Source organism: Poecilia reticulata, linkage group LG15 (genome assembly GCF_000633615.1).
Source record: "Poecilia reticulata strain Guanapo linkage group LG15, Guppy_female_1.0+MT, whole genome shotgun sequence".
Lineage (NCBI taxonomy): Eukaryota > Metazoa > Chordata > Actinopteri > Cyprinodontiformes > Poeciliidae > Poecilia > Poecilia reticulata.
This window is the reverse complement of record NC_024345.1, coordinates 12979104-12995403: the sequence shown is the minus strand read 5'-3', so window position 1 is coordinate 12995403 and position 16300 is coordinate 12979104. Positions and strand designations below refer to the sequence as shown.

General features: G+C 38.6%; 1 protein-coding gene across 2 annotated transcripts in view; it reads right to left on the bottom strand.

Annotated features, from left to right (window-relative positions):
- LOC103476767 (receptor-type tyrosine-protein phosphatase epsilon-like) overlaps positions 1–16300 on the bottom strand; it is a 35281-nt gene that overhangs the window by 8481 nt on the left and 10500 nt on the right. For both annotated transcript variants that reach the window (XM_008429329.2, XM_008429327.2), the window contains exons 2-10: positions 9626–9848; positions 4530–4601; positions 2645–2741; positions 2181–2254; positions 1603–1739; positions 1347–1437; positions 1151–1227; positions 1020–1056; positions 844–941 (exon numbers count right to left, since the gene is read on the bottom strand). In XM_008429329.2, coding sequence (XP_008427551.1) covers positions 844–941; positions 1020–1056; positions 1151–1227; positions 1347–1437; positions 1603–1739; positions 2181–2254; positions 2645–2741; positions 4530–4596 — 678 coding nt within the window. In that variant the 5' untranslated portion in view covers positions 4597–4601; positions 9626–9848. The remainder of the gene's footprint in view (positions 1–843; positions 942–1019; positions 1057–1150; positions 1228–1346; positions 1438–1602; positions 1740–2180; positions 2255–2644; positions 2742–4529; positions 4602–9625; positions 9849–16300) is intronic.

The following is a 16300-nucleotide window of genomic DNA, read 5'->3' as shown; positions in this document are numbered from 1 at the left end:
CATGGATGATCCTTGAAGACGGGGAGGTGCAGAACACCGGACACTAGGGTGGAGGTTCAAATTTCAGAAGGACAACGGCCCTACACATTAAGCTAGGGCTTGCAATGACTCAAATAAATGCATATTCACCTCTTTAGAATGGACCAGTCAAAGTTCAGAACTCAATCCACTGATGATATGTGACAAACCTTCAAAGGTTTGACTGAGTTCCAGTCAAATTATGCCAAGACAAATGGGGAAACATTTACATTTTTTGGATGTGCAAAATTGATGCATCACTTGATAAAGAAGCCACGACTCTGTGTTGGCCCTTCAGATTAAATAAAAAAATTTAAAAAACACACTGTCGTCTGTGGTTGTAGTGTGAAAGAATTGGAAATGATTCAAAGGCAATGAATACTTACGGTACTTTATCAAGGCAGTGTATGAACAGAGGAATTTATATTTTCAGTGTGTCTTTTAAAAATTCAATCCAGAGGCGGACTGACAGTCGATAAGGTCTTCACAGTGACGTTTCAACCCATTAACTAGATTCTCTAATTATCATGAAGCCTCTCAGGATCTTATCAACAATTACTTCATCATTGATCCCCACCGCCTCTAATCTGCCCCATCAAACTTGCTTTTTGAGCACTCAATTATCCTCGTTAGGCTGAATTTAATTTCAACGCTAAGCGATCCTGCAGGGTGACACTTTTGAATGGATTCCCAGTTAGAAGAGGGGTCAAATAAAAGATAATCAGCACTTTGACTTACAAGAAAACATAAGAGGTCTCAAAGAACTTTGTGGTGTTTACAGGAGGGTTTGAAACAATTTGGTAAAAAAGAAATTTAGGAACATACCTCCTTTCTTTCTTTCAAATTTGTCAGCATCACTATCGTTGTGGTTTTTTGCTCCCAAATCATTCGCCAGAAATCAGCCAGTGTCTCAGGCTTGGGACCTGGAACAATATCGGAAGAAAGATGCCCAAAACACATCAAGAGTCAGAAAACTCATATGTTTTCTTAAAACACTTTACCTTGAGCTGCGATGAATTTGTTCTTCTCTTTATATCCCTGTGTGGAAAAAATAAGTAAATAAATAAATAACACTCTAGATTGGCTAAGAGAGAATGACTATATTGATGAATTATTGGGTAAAAATACCTACATCTATGCAAGAGGCATTAATGTAGTCTGAGCACAGATGTCCATCGAGCTGACTGAGTATCACCCTGGAATGATCGTCTGAGACAAGAGAGGAGACATAAAGAGAAGTACGTTTTATTTCTGCCTGCTGCACTGCTTTTCCCGGTGATTTAGCCGTCAATAAACCCGCGGCCGAACATACACAGACCCTCACTCACATGGTAAAATGTTTGGGTATCTGTTTTTCTCTCTGTTGTGCTCCCTGCTTGCCTCCTCAAAGGACCCATGGTGGTAGTAACACGGCAGTGACTACAAAGAAAGAAACCAATCCTCACATGATACAAAAAAAAAAAAAAAGCAACAGGTACAAAGCCATCTATCAAAATATTTTATTGTTTTTCCACCGTACTTGATATACGATTTGACGAAAAGAAAAAAAAAAAAAAAAAACTCATCCACACAAAACAATCTTACATTGAACTCCTCTCTGAAGAGTTTGCCGTCATCTGCGGAGCGTATCCGGTACTCCTCTTCCATCGAGTCCAGAGGGATTGGGAAGTATCTCTTGGACGGCGAGGGAGATCTTGGGAGGAGGACCACTGTCTGCTCTCCTGAGTATAAAGGGATATACGGTGGTCAGACAGAAAATGTCTCCCAGTGGACGACATTACAAGATCTCGCAGCACCTGCACAAACAAGCCTGATGACTATTAAGATTTCCTACCTCTGTGGGTAACGTGACAGAAATGATTTCTGGAGTCATAAAGTTGGTGCTGCAGCTCAAAACCATCTCAGCTCGGAATTTGGCATTTCCGCACATTTATTTTCCACTTGAAGAAAAGTTTATGTGACTCCCTACGTGCTATGAAACCTAAGAGCCCCCCCCTACACACACACACACACACACACAACTTTTCCAGCTTTGGCTCATGAGTCTTCCTTTGTTCATAAAGAGTTTAAATTTACAAGTAAAATAAAAAAAAGGCATAAAAAGAAAATGGATGCATTATATTTTCATGCTCCGGTGGTTATTTTGAGTGCAGAAGGAGTACCTTGTTCCTCCAAGAAGCCATTTGGAATCTTCTTATCCACGGATGTGACCAGGGCTTTCCTGTGGTTTTTAAACCTGTAACGTAAGAAAGAGGGTGAGGTAATGAAAACCATCTGATGAAGGGAGCCAAGTTCAGCTGAAAAAGGTGCCCGTGGAGAACTGTTCAGCACATGAGATGAGTCACAAAGTCAAAGGAAACATTAACCATCTCAGCGAAGTAAAGCTGTTCCTCCTCATGCTGTCGCTTCGGAATGTGAAGCCTCATCTGACCCAACTCGTTTTGTTTTCTATCTTCCTTAACAAGCAGCTGTTAGCCCATAAGCCACTGCTCGCCTCCCGTTTAACCCCCCCAGACCCCAGAACAATAACGCCCTGACACATTCAGCCTTATTTTCATTTAATGATAAAAAAAAAAAAGAGGGAGACGTTGAGAAAAGTAATTGTGAGTTGTGCGACTTTATTTACCTCAGGCAGTAGATTGTTAGCAGGACAACAATGATAAGAAGCAGGGATATGATTAGAGTCGATGGCAGGACGTGATCACCGTGGTGGGTGGGGTTTTCTGCACAAACAACCAGTGAAACAGATTACTTCAAACCAAAAAGTGTCAAACTGAAAGTTTTTTTTTTTTTCACTTCTGACTTATCAAAAAAGCTTAGAAGTCTTGATGCTGCATAAATAACTCAATTTGTAACTCATCAAGTAAAAATGACTCAATTTTAATTTGCATAATTTCATTCAAGAAAAACTTTACCCTTACATATATACAGAAATAACTTGCAATGGGATTATGCTCACAATAATGATTCAGAACAATTGTCATCAGTAATGTGCTGATCGCTGATCGTGCTGCGAAAAGACGTGGGATTAGATTTCTGTGACAACTAATGACATATTTTACAAGAATTCAGTCTGAGTTATCTATTAGTCTTCTTGAATTTATCATTAAGACATAAATACAATATTTCAGTTTCCTTGGTGTTTTATTTAAACTTATCTGATGTGGAACAATCATTTCTTTTAATTAAAAATCCAGATCTTTTGGGATATTTAACGGGTTTTTGTAGTGTAGTTAATCAGCGAAGCTTTATCGCTTTTTGCTAAAATTACACTAGGAGCTTATATATAATTTTTTTTTTTTTTTTTGTCCTGTCTGTTTCTGTGTTGTCCTGAAATCAACCGGCATCCCGTTACCCTCCCTCTTGTCCGTTGACTGTTGATGATGATGATTTTCAGTTCTTCACATCCAACTTTGTCTGTCTGTGCACAATTATAGAACATTCACAGGATTACAATTTTTTTTAGCTATTCTTTTTGAAGTACTTTTTAATAGAGGGAAAAGAAATATGTTTACTTCTTTTTCATGCATTTTTAATGTTGCTGTTGACAGAGCTGTCATAAACTACTCAGCTTGTTTTTATGTCAGCAGCAATTTTTGCCTCATTTCTTTAAACTGTTTCTGTGCAAAAGAAAAGCTGAAACTTAAAAATATACTTTTATTGTTTGTTTATGCAATTCAAAAAAAAGTTTTGAATTGTATGTTAAAAACAAATGAATATGTCTAGTCCAGACTGCAGGACAGATTGCTCTCTGACTCAGTCCACCTGGACGCAGAGAGAAGGAGGCGGTTTTAAGATTGCTGCAGAAACAAACAGCATTCAGGAGAGTTCCCAGAGCTCAAGCATTCATTTGTGCAACTGTCTTTCTTCGTTTTTAATTGTCCTAAATAGAAGCCATGCAGTTGTAGTTTTAAAGTCTTCAAATTTGTTGGAAGTGTTGCTCTAAATGGTATGCACTGAACTGTTAGATTATCTTGTTGTTTCTGTAACTCACTGAACGTTTTGATTTCTGTAATAATTAGCCTTGGGAATATTTTTTTTTAAATACACAAGGACCCTATAAATTGCCCATATCAACATTCTGGATTTCCTTCGATTTTAATTTATAACTCTTTCCCCATCTGTTTTTATAACTCCTGGACATTTATTGGCTCTAATTGGGTTTTATTTTCTAGATGTTCCACACATCATTAAGCAGCACTATGCTGACGCTGGCTTCCAATTTGGCAGCAGCAGGGCAAAAGGCTGTTTCAGTGTTTTCACTGGCCTTCGAAAGTTAAATCAGTTTTAGTTCAAAATGTATAACACGGACCTGGCAAACCTGGACAGACGTGGACATGAAAGATAAGTTGCTCTCTCAAATTTCTTCTTTACAACAGCATTGCATTCATTTCGTTAGGTGATCTGGAGAATTACTTCAATATGTTAAAACAAATGTGAAAACCTGTGATATTTAAAACATACACGTTTCTTTCTTTAAGATTAGCAGTGCGAGACCTTTGATGTTTTACCTGCAGTTCGGTTGTCATGAGATGAATTGTTGACAGTGATGGAGGATCCGATCAGAAACAACACCATGGTCACTGAAAGAGAGAGAAAAAAAACAACAACATTGAAGCACTTTTTACTGAAGAAACATGTTTGAACCTGTAAGTCTACATATCCGCCACTAGACGGAGCCAAACCAATATAAAACCCATCCATGTCCCGGTGCCTTTCATAAAGGGCAGAGATGAGAGCTCTGCTTTGATGTGGCTTGAGGGTGATGTGTGCGAGTTTGTCTGCAGAGCAGTTAAGAATCCTGCTGGGAAATCTGGTTGCAGTCGTGTTCTGTCAGGCCGACTTGAAAGTGAAGCATCAAATAACCTCAAATTCAAACATCAAACCAGGGAGGAGGCTTTAACCCACAGGTGACAGTAACCATATCCCTCGCAGACCTTGTGGAGTTGAGCTTCAGCGTTGCTTGTTAGGAGCCATTTCATTCTCCCCTGTTTGCTTTGATGTACTGGAACTGTACTGGAACCTGCTTTGAGAAAACAACACAATTTCTGTGTGTCCCTGGCCCTTTTTAACATCCCATAATCTTATGGGATGAAAAAAAAAAACAATGTCATTTTATATTTTTAATTTACTAACAAGGGAAAATTGTCTGTAATGTTGCATGGTCCTTTTAGCAGCTTCCTCCATCTCTTTATTTTGTCCTCCAAGGGTTTCTGAAACTTCTTATAACATCTATCTGACTTGCCTTTTGCAACACAATACATAAAAAAGAAAGAAAAAAACCTCTTGTACTCCTGTTCTGCATTAGTCTGTCCTAAATTGGAATTTCGAACTGCAAAGTGTAAGGCTAATGTGACCCAAATCCTTTTTTTTTTTGTCCACGTATGACCCATATCCAACGTTTTCATGACAGTCTAAAAGACTGAATTCTGTATTTTTTCACCCACCCAAAAAAAAAAAATCTGATTTGTGCCACTCCCATATGTGCTACTTAATCACATACCGCACTTATCCAATTGTTTTTAATGTGTCTGTAGTCTTGCTGATGCACTTTAGCCAACTTTCATTCTGCACTGGAAAAAGCAAAAAGCTCAGTAAATCCAGACATCAATAATAGCTGAGAATTATAATTATGATTTTATGAAAGATGTTTGTCAGGGAGGCGCATCACATCACAATCACATCACTCCTGGCCCCTACTACACATCTAAACACGTTTCTCTAAAGCAGTTGCAGTTAATGCTTCATAAAAAGCCATCGCTATTAATTTGACTTTTCTTAATAGTTTCCTTTATCTTATGACAATACTGTCACAACACTGCAAAGTCAATCCATAAGCAGTGCGCTGCTGTGGGACATCCGAGTTAACAGATTTTATGTCATTCCCAGATCCAAGTTTAGACATCAAAACAATTAGCTGTCACTTAGCCTATGCACCAAAGTTGCTTTATTCTAAAAAAACAAAACAAAACAAAAAAAAAGATTATTTTCTCTCTTTTTCAACAGAAGGGACAGAAATGTCTCACTTTCTTAGACATCCCGTCTTTTCCTGCCTCGCACTGCTTTCTTAAGATCTGTGTAAATATTATTAAATATTTCTTTTTAATAATCTGTATTATGTATTTTTTCCCTTAGTAATCATGTTTTAATTATTTAATGATCTGCCTTTTTCAACACTTTTTAATTTTTGTCTGTGGATGATGCGCTGCATACAGGATAATTAAAAAAAAATAAAAATTGCTCACTACATTTTCGCTGTCTCTTTTTTTTTTTTATCTCCAAAGTTCAGTACCTATTTTTTTCGTCAGTCACTTACACTTCCTTTCGCTTTTCTCGCCATCCTCAAAGGGGAAAGGTATGAAACGAAACCATAAATTGGGCAAATGTGCCAAATCTGCCTTAATGTCTTTGCTTTGATTTAGTAAAAGGGCAACAAAAGAACTGAGTGTCCTAATTTATCCTCTGTTCCAAGTCCCCTTCTTGTTATAGAGGCCGAAAGACTAGATGGAATAATTCATTGAGTCAATTTATTTCTTGTGAAAATGGGTCATCTGGGGGCCTCATTTGTGATATTTCGGAGAATTTCTTACAACCCCCGAGACGGGATTCCAAATAAAAAAAATAAAAAAACACATTGCCCTGAAGCTTTTGTTGAAAATAAAGCTACATAATAACGCTCTAAAATGTTCTCAAAACAAACTCGATGTCAGATTTCATAAAGTGTTACTGGATTATAAATTAGGGGTTTGAGTATTGAAAAATATGCCGTCTTCTACTGCCGTCGGAAACAAGTATTTATATTCACAGTCGTGTGCGCGTGCAGCACAAATGCATTTTTTACATAAAAAGTACACATGCTTTCACAAGTTATTTGTCACAAAGCCAAAGGTTATGTGTTGCATGCTGTTAGATGAGCCAAACCTCTCCCCACTGTTAAACAAGCATGCAGTGCCAGCACCTGCTTCCTATTCCCTCCCCTTCGGTGGGAAAGTCGCATCTACTGATTTAGCCCCATGCTACTGTACAGCTCAGTGCAGCAAGGCATGCTGTGCATGTGGGTCACTGCATGGCCCACCGTGCGTCTGTCATTTCCTGGCAGCTATGCTATATACACTGCTCAAAAAAATAAAGGGAACACTTAAACAACACAATATAACTCCAAGTAAATCAAACTTCTGTGAAATCAAACTGTCCACTTAGGAAGCAACACTGATTGACCCGACGAGGGTCCCCGTTGTCAATCAGTGTTGCTTCCTAAGTGGACAGTTTGATTTCACAGAAGTTTGATTTACTTGGAGTTATATTGTGTTGTTTAAGTGTTCTCTTTATTTTTTTTGAGCAGTGTATATAATGTTTAGTGAGGAAATGAGTAAGTAAATGGGGACTAAAAATATGCCAACCACAGTCAAATGTTAAGATCCGGCTAAAAGGATATCTGATAAGGCATCAAGACACTTGAAGTTTCTGGGTAGTTATGGAGAAAAAGAGAAACTAAGCTTCAAGTGTTGATGAGGTTCTAAAATATGAACCACTGTACAACAGCGGGACGTCATGACTCGGTTCATGTGTGTGCGAAGAGAGGAAGCAACGGCGAAAACAGTAAGAAACTCTGGGTTCAAAAGATGAAAACTGGAATGGAGGTTCACCCTCCACAGTCAGACACCCGCCCGAAACGTAGAGCTAAAACAGAATGGCTGTATATTAATGTGTGTCAGAAATGTTCCAGTTAAAGGCCAGAGCGATCAATCCGATTAAATATCTGTCACGATGCATTGGCTGCAGTAGAGGTGGAATGTCGTTAAATAAAATATTATATTCAGCGAACTGAATAGAAATGAGCACAACACTTTTCATTTAGATTTTGAGACATGAGATTAATTTCTTCTTTAACATTAGAATCCTTCCCACCTTTCCATCCATCCAACCATCCATCAAATCACAACTAAGCTGAATTTGTTGAATCTTGCATTAAAGCTGTCATTCAGTTACAATGTATAACCAGGACTGACAGTGCATAACTTTTGGATCAGCCTCTCGGGTCATGGCTTATTTAATGTTAATGCAGTTTGCACTGAAAGCTGTCACGAGTTAAAGATAACTTTGTGACAGGGTATAAAATGTGCAGCATCCAAAGGAGGAGATGTTGCTGTAGGAAACTCAATGATTTATACCGGAAGCCTGTCAGATCCAAACATTCCCAGTGACCGGCCTGCTGGTTTTGTTTCCACGTGTTTATTAACCCAACATTTGCAACAGGATAGACATGAACTGACGCCATGGAAGCACCGATGACAAACGTGTTGTTTTTTTTTTTTACCTCTGAAGACATGAGCCCTGGTCACATAAATTTAAGATAAAGGTAACCCAAGGTAACCCATGATCATGTGTTTATTCCCACTGACAGGAATTCTGTAGGCTCTTTTAAAACATTGTTGTTTTGACATTGTAACCATGAATCATCTTGGATGATGTAAACAAAACGATACGATCAGTTATGCAATAAAAACACAAGTAAAGAATGATCATTATTAAATAGAAGTTAAGCATCAGTGAGCAGCTGCTTGTTATAAATCAGCCATTATAAATCGACATTTCTTGTATTATCATTACATTTTCTGACTGGCTGTGACATGTGATTTGCACTATAAAGTTTCATAGTGACTATAAGAAAACGGGTCACATGCAACCGAACGCTAACTCAAAACAAACACTGAAACTTGACACAAATCCCTTCATTGTAGTAGGAAAGTCAGATTAAAGCCGTTTGTGGCTCATCTTTTTTACTGTGCAACATATAAATGTGGCAGCCTGACATAACTTTTTCCTTAAATTATTCTCAAATGTAAGTGGAGATGCTGAGAAAATACTAAATGTCTTCAAAGGCATCCAGTGAGGAACCGATGGGAGTCAGAAGATCTGCATTTAGAGGTCATGTACAGATGCTCTATAAGCTCAATGCTGAATAAGGATGCCACTTCAGGTTTCTAGCTTCTAGTGACATATAGAAAATGCTGTAAGGACAGGATCATCAACACTTCCTGACAAACAATAACAACTTATATCAAATATATATCCACACATCCAGACATGCTTCAGTTTTCTCCCAGATCAATATGGCTTCAAAGACTTGTATTCTCTGAATATATGGCATGTTTGGAACACCAAAGGAGAGAGAAAATAAAATGTTGCTGTTGTTTTCCGGGATCTGAGGAGCAAATGCATCAGGTGTGGAAAAAAAAAAAAGGAAGAAAGATGCAAGACACATCCAGCATTTTTGCTGTCAAGTGCCAAGGACAAAAGTGAAAGAAAGCACAATGGAGATGCTGAACTTCGCATGTCAGCGGCAGAGTGAGCGCTGTGAACAAAGAACAAACTAGAAGGAAAAGGAGAGAAAAGATCTTCTCCAATCCAGACTTTGAGTTTATGTGGGAAAAAAAACAAAAACATTATGTGTTTGCAAAGTGACTAGTAGAAAAATGCTCCAGTGTTTGGGAGAATTACTACCTTTATATGATTATCATATCTCCTTATTGAATTTCAATAAAATTCTGTTTACTTCTGGAAACATAGACATGTAAATATTAGGATGAACAAACACGGCACTTACAGTTCCACTCAAAGCTGCTGTGACCCGTCACTCCATAGCAATCATGTGATACGAGCTGTTTGTCTTTGTGATTTACTGGGGAGGTTTTCTTCCCTAAATCTTCATCACTTCCTGGAAGTTACCAAAAGTATGAATGAAGAGACAAGTCGGGATAACGGCAGTGCCGGAACGTTCTTCAGAGTTCTTGGGGCTTCGGATCAACAGAGGACGACCTCTTGGAAACCTGGGGAAAAATACAAATAAAAATAAGAAGAAATGTGTAAATGAAACAGAAACAGTTTGGAAAACTATCTGGCACATTTTTTGTATCTCGGTTTCTTTAAGCTACGTAAAAAAATAAAAATAAATAAAGCTGAATGCATGCAACTAAATGCACCAAAAAAAAATGTTGGAATCGCTGCCAGACTGAACCCAGCATCAGTCAGCTGGCTGAGTGGGTGTGGATGTGCAGCCATCTGGATTCTATGTTCTTCACCTCCACTGAGAAAACTAAAACCAACCTCTTTATTACATGAATAACCATAATACCCAAAAAAATGTCATTGCCATTGTTCAGATAATCTTTTTACAAATTACACAATTTTGATTTTATCCACAAACTTGTTTCAACAAAAAACAAAACCACCTATAAACAAAGTCAAACAATCCCTCTATCATGGCACAACACATGAAAAGGCTCAATTTGTTTTTTGTTTTTTTGTAGTCTGCATGTTTTTGCATACCCATGGGTTTATTCGTATGGTTACAAGTTAGTTTGTAAACTGGTTTGAATTCCTTTGACATATCTGACCAACTAGGTTACAAACCTCATTCTGCCCTTTAATCTTAGTTCTGTTTGTTCACTAACCTTCTCTACTTCCATCTGAGGCCTTCATGAAGCAGTTTTATTTATAAAATTAAATAAATGAAACTCAAAATGTGGACTATTCATAAAAAACATAAAAAACATTGTCTTTCATTTCACAATTATGCATTATTTTATGTTGATCTGGTGAAGCTTGCTGGGGTTTGTAGCTGGAACAGGACAGAAACATCTTTAATGGGTGTGAATATTTTTCCAGGGCACCACTGTAAAACAAAAGTATTTAATGATTCATTTTCTCCCGTTTAGTGAAAAGAAGAATCAAGATTTTGATTTGATAAAGATGGTGAGAAAGCAGGCTTAGCCTCTTTTCCTATTCACTCTGCACCAGCATGACGCACAAAGGGATACTGTAGCTGCTGGAACACAGCTGAGCCAAAAAAATAAAAAATAAATAAATAAAAACGTAGAAGTAAATTAGTCAGTAGACTCGGCTGGATGACTTCCCTGACCTGAGCTGTGAGAAAGAAAAAGTAATTGAACAAGGTGTGAAAAGCACCTTATTTCCCCAATTGGAGATACATTTTTTTCCCCCCCAAATGCTGTAAAAAGCTGCTGCTGGCAGTGAAATATGTGCAGGAAACCTTCCACTAAAAGCATCCAGTAGAACTCGATACTGCTCAAGAGATCCTTTATGAATAAGGCAGTAAAAATCTGTTCTGGGGGTTTAATATTGTGCCTATTAACACTTGTGGACCCTTTAAGCGTGTTTGCTCGCTTTCATTTGTCAGAAACAAAATCTGAGTTTTGTTTTTATTCGTTTGGGCAAGTGGCTTGGCGCACCGCGAGGAGACCATCCCAGAGGTTAACTGGGCCTTTGCAAAGTAAAGAAGTTTCTCCAGGGACTTGATTTTAAACACTAGTAATAATTTGCAGAATGACATGTACTGATCCCACTTATTTCAATTTTATGTGCTTTTCTCTGTTTTTCACTCTTTTTGTAAAAAACTAGGCAAAGAGGCCTTTAAGTTTTATTGCCGGTCACCATTATGATTGATAACATAAAAAAGAAAAACATATGTTACCGTATACATTTTAATGGCTTCCTTGCTTTAGACTCTGATCAAATATAACAAGTTAAAGAGCAATTCGTTTAAATGAAATATAGTTTTAAAAAGCTTATGATATTAGAGCTGTGGAAGAGAGAAATCAGTTTTTGTTTAATATTTATAGAATGAACCTAAAACTTAAACACTTGAGAAACTCCTTTATAGCAAGAATAAAGTTTGGAAAACAATAATCCTTTGTTTAACCTATATATGATATTTAAAAAAAATCTTTTTGACATGACCTTTCATTGGAAGGACATTTTCTTTATTATTTTTTAATTTTACTTAATCTTTATTTAAACATCATACAACAGAATAGTATATAGCAGAAAACCTCATACTGGTTTTGGCCGCTACAGAAATCCAGACATCTATGTACCTAATTGATGATAACTACAATAAAAACAATTCCACAAATCAATATTTTTATTGACACCTATTTTTGCAATTCATTTTTTGCAAAAATAGACATCCAAAAAAAAAAGACATGTAAACCACACAAGGAAAATGAAAAAAATATTGCCAAGACATAAAACCATAAACATATGCAAACTTTAAAATGACTAAAATGAGATCAATGCATACACAGACACTTCAACCTGTGTCTTCTCAGACTGAATGAGTAATGAAAACTACTCACTGTTGGTTGATCTGTGAGCGCTAAAATTATGCTGCTACCACAGTCATAAAAGAAAACATTTACTTTCTTAACAAAGCTTTAAATGTACAAACACCCACAGCCACCAAAGTCTGACTGGGATTCCCCGTCTGGGGATCCTCCATGAAGGATTCTGGTTGTTGTACGCAAAAATGCAATTCTGAATACTACAAGTAAGATGGCCACAAGGGGCAGTATGCACCAAAAGATTTAATCCTTGTGTCCAGAAATGGAGTCCAACCGACCCCACACACGTAAACTTGTACCATTTTTCACAGTCATCTACGTTTGCCTCAGTCCTCGCACGTACAAGATTTAAACAAAGCCACTTATAATGGAACAAACAGAAGCTAAAATGTTCATTGTCAATGGTTATTAGCCTACATACCGAGCTTACATCGCTCTCTCTGTATATGGTCATCATCTTTCATTTGATCGGTATTAAAATGGCGGAGGCCAGGGACGGATCTACTGGGGTGGTATGGGGTGGCAGGTGCCACCCCAAACGAGAGCCTTGCCACCCCTGTTGCCACCCCAGATAGCAACAATTAATTCAATAAATAGTTATGGCAAATCGGACATTAAGCGCATTAAGCGCTCTTTTTTCCGACAACATTGAATGCAACACAATGTAACCTTACGCCAGTGGTTCTTAACCTTTTCTGAGGTACCGAACCCACCAGTTTCATATGCGCATTCACTGAACCTTCTGATAAATAAAATATCACGTGCGCTGCTGGAAACTGTTGAGGGGGTTAGGGGGAGGAGGCGTGCGTGCTCCTCTGCAGCACTGATTGGCTAAGCAATGTAACGTGATCCTCTGCAGCAAATGATGGCAAAGCGGGGCGCGTCATTATTACTTTACAGAAGTGTGTCTTTACCTCCGCGGCAGAGGCTCCGCCGAACCCCTGGGGTTCGATCGAACCCAGGTTAAGAACCACTGCCTTACACCCACTGCTAAGTAGCGGGAAGTGCGAGAGAAGGACAGAGCGCCAGCAGCATACTGGACTGGACATCACGTGATTTATCGTAAGTCACAGACGCGCCATTGCTGTCCATTGAGTCAGGAATATCGGTGGTCAGGAAACTACTACAATCACGCAGAGCATCAGAACAACGGACGCAATGTTTAGCAGTTAATTCAGATTTCACAAGTGAGAAAAAAGTTTTGACTTAAAGAAAACACTGAACAAGTGAGCAGTGGGTCAGTTATACTAGTCTGCTATTGACTTTGATAACGTTAGCATGTGCTGCGCAGTTCGGTGTGTTTTGGTTCCGTTAGCACTAAAAGAAGGTCAACCCGCCCACCAAGTCATCAGTAGAGCAGCTGTTTAAATCAGCTAATCAGCTGTGCTCAGGCGAAAACTTATTAATAATCACAATATAGACATTAAGCCTGACAACATAATGTAACAGACTGGATGTTCTGTTTTAGTGTTTTTGCTACTTTTTGTGTGGGAAATACTTGCTTTTTGGTGTTGATTCCCCTGATGGATATTCTCTGCTCTCTCTGCTCGTTGAGCCGTTTGTCGGTTACCATGGCAACGGGTCGTGTGTAATACCGATATACAGTGCGAGAAAAGGCGGAATAGAAGTTGTTGGAGCCATTTTCTTTATCCATTTTAATTTTATTCTTAAATTTCTATTTTTTGTATTATTTACAGAGTTTATTTGTAGGTTGATAATTGTTAATTTTATTTATTTTTTGTTTTATTATTTTTTTCTTATTTATTTTCTAAATTTAGACAGGAAGTAATCTGGATCAGTCACTTCATATATACATATATGAAGTGAGGTTTTGAATATGATAAAGCCTCCAAAAAGCCAATTTATTTTACGGAAGCATATATAATAATTTACAGCACGATTTCAATAGGCCTTCGCAGCGCTTCGCTGCTCGGGCCTAAATATCCCAACGGTTAACGGGCTCTGGTTGTTGGTCAACATCTTGTGGAGAACAATTAACAGTACAGCAGATAATTTAAGGTTTTAGCAAAATCTGTCACCTTAATTGGTTCCCTTTGCTAAGGGAACCAATTAAGGTTCCCTTAGCAAAGGGAACCTTTGCTAAGGGAAAATATGTTTGATTTTGTTGTCAAATCAAACATATTTGGACCAGTTTAACTCATACTTACCGAAAGTTGTATTATTTTTCAAGATGGTTCTCAAGGAGAATTTATTTTTGCACTAAGATCACCAATTAGATGAATGTGTTTGGTGTCGAATCATAGCCTAAATGTTTTAAACACTTTAAAAAAAGAAAACAAGCGGAAGCTAAATCTAAACTGCTCATTTTAAAAATTAGTAGAATTAACGCCAACCACTAAAATGATTGTAAAATCAGTGACACAAAGTCTGTGCAGCACGTCTTCATCTCCTCCAGTTGACTAATCCATCTAACTGTTCATCCAACCAACAATCCATCTAACTGTTCATCCAACCAACAATCCATCTAACTGTTCATCCAGGTCTGGAGGTGTGTGAATTTCAGAACAAGATAGTACTAAAATATATAAAAACTGAGAGTTAAAGATTAGAGAAAATTTTGCTACGCAAAGGTTTATAAAATCTGATCAAAGAGGTTCTGAGGTTTTGAATGCTGGAATCTCAACACATCAGTCAGAATCCAAACGCTTCTCTGAGATTCAAATTTTGTGTCTAGTGAGGATTTTTGTGTTTCCAAGATGCCATACCCTTTGTTCTCCCTCTCGGTTTAGAACTCGGATATCTGGTGACGACAGGAATGAGGAAGGTATTTGACCGCTTATTCCCAGGAGACGAATCAGACGAAAGGGACCGCTCAGGACGACAATGAAAGAGATTGGTTCTGGGACGGACTTCCATCCCGTCCCAAAGCACAAGCTGACCCGGCTGGGGACGAAGAGAGAGATTTGTTCTGGGACGGACTTCCATCCCGTCCCAAASCACAAGCTGACCTGGCTGGGAAAGTTTGTGTTGAACAGGCGGCAGATTCTGATTCTACAGAGACTTCACAAAACAGGACTGCAGATGGTTGAACTGATACTATTTTAGTATAGATACAGTCACTTCATCATGCCGCCACCCACATAATGATGCCCTGGGCGGTTGCCCATGCCTCCCATATCAGAAACCGCCACTGGGGACCCGGCTGGGGAGGTTTCTTCTGAGGTAAAAGTCACAGCTCCGTGTTTGAGTTCACTGACTTCATGTCTGGCTTTTTCTCAGGAGACATCAATAAATGGCGCATCCTCCGGTGCCTCTGAACATGAATGTTCCCTGGACCGGGCAGCAGATTTAAACCACAGGAGCAGCTGTGGAGCTCCAGCCAGAAGTACTGTTCCCAAAAACAAACGATCACGAACGAGGCAGATCACTCTTTTTCTGAGGACAGACTTTGAGACCAGATTTTAAACATTTCACAAAGGAAGAACCACCCCGGACGAGGTGGCTCACCATTGGAAAATGAGGAGAAACTTTGGGACCAGTTTTTACTGTGTTCCCTACAGAAAAACTGATCCAGATGATGAAGTTTTCCATGACAAAAGATTATTTTGCGATTACACCTGCCATAAAGAAGGGAGCCTCATGACAACGACGGAGGACAACCTCTGTACAACAACTGTTTCCCAGCAAGCTCAGAAATCATTTTTAAAGTGTTCTGAACCTGTTCTGAAGACGACGTGTACAACAGGGAGAATCATCATGAGAAGTAAACGCATGAAGAGAAACACCACACTCTGCAGAAAATCCTAGCCAACGCTTTCTCCTGCCACTCCTCTCAAAAACAACCAAGCTGGTTTTGGAGGGGAGCAGGACACATTGAATTTTGTGAATCAACTATAAAAAGTTAATATCCTGTTAGCATGTTTCTATCCGGGCGCTCCGGCTTCCTGCTAAAGTCCACCACAATCTAAAGTCAACACCGTTTGGTTGATTACTCTCCAAATTCTCCTTTGGTGTGAATAAAACATTCATTTTGTGAATAAAACATCAGGGCTGCAGGGTGGATCAGTAGCTGTGTGAAGCTGACACCCCACCCACGTCAAAAAATCCAGCAAATAGTCTGAATGGTTAGTGCTCCGTTTGTGCAGGTTTGTGCCGTTAAAATTTTCGTTTGTGCAGTT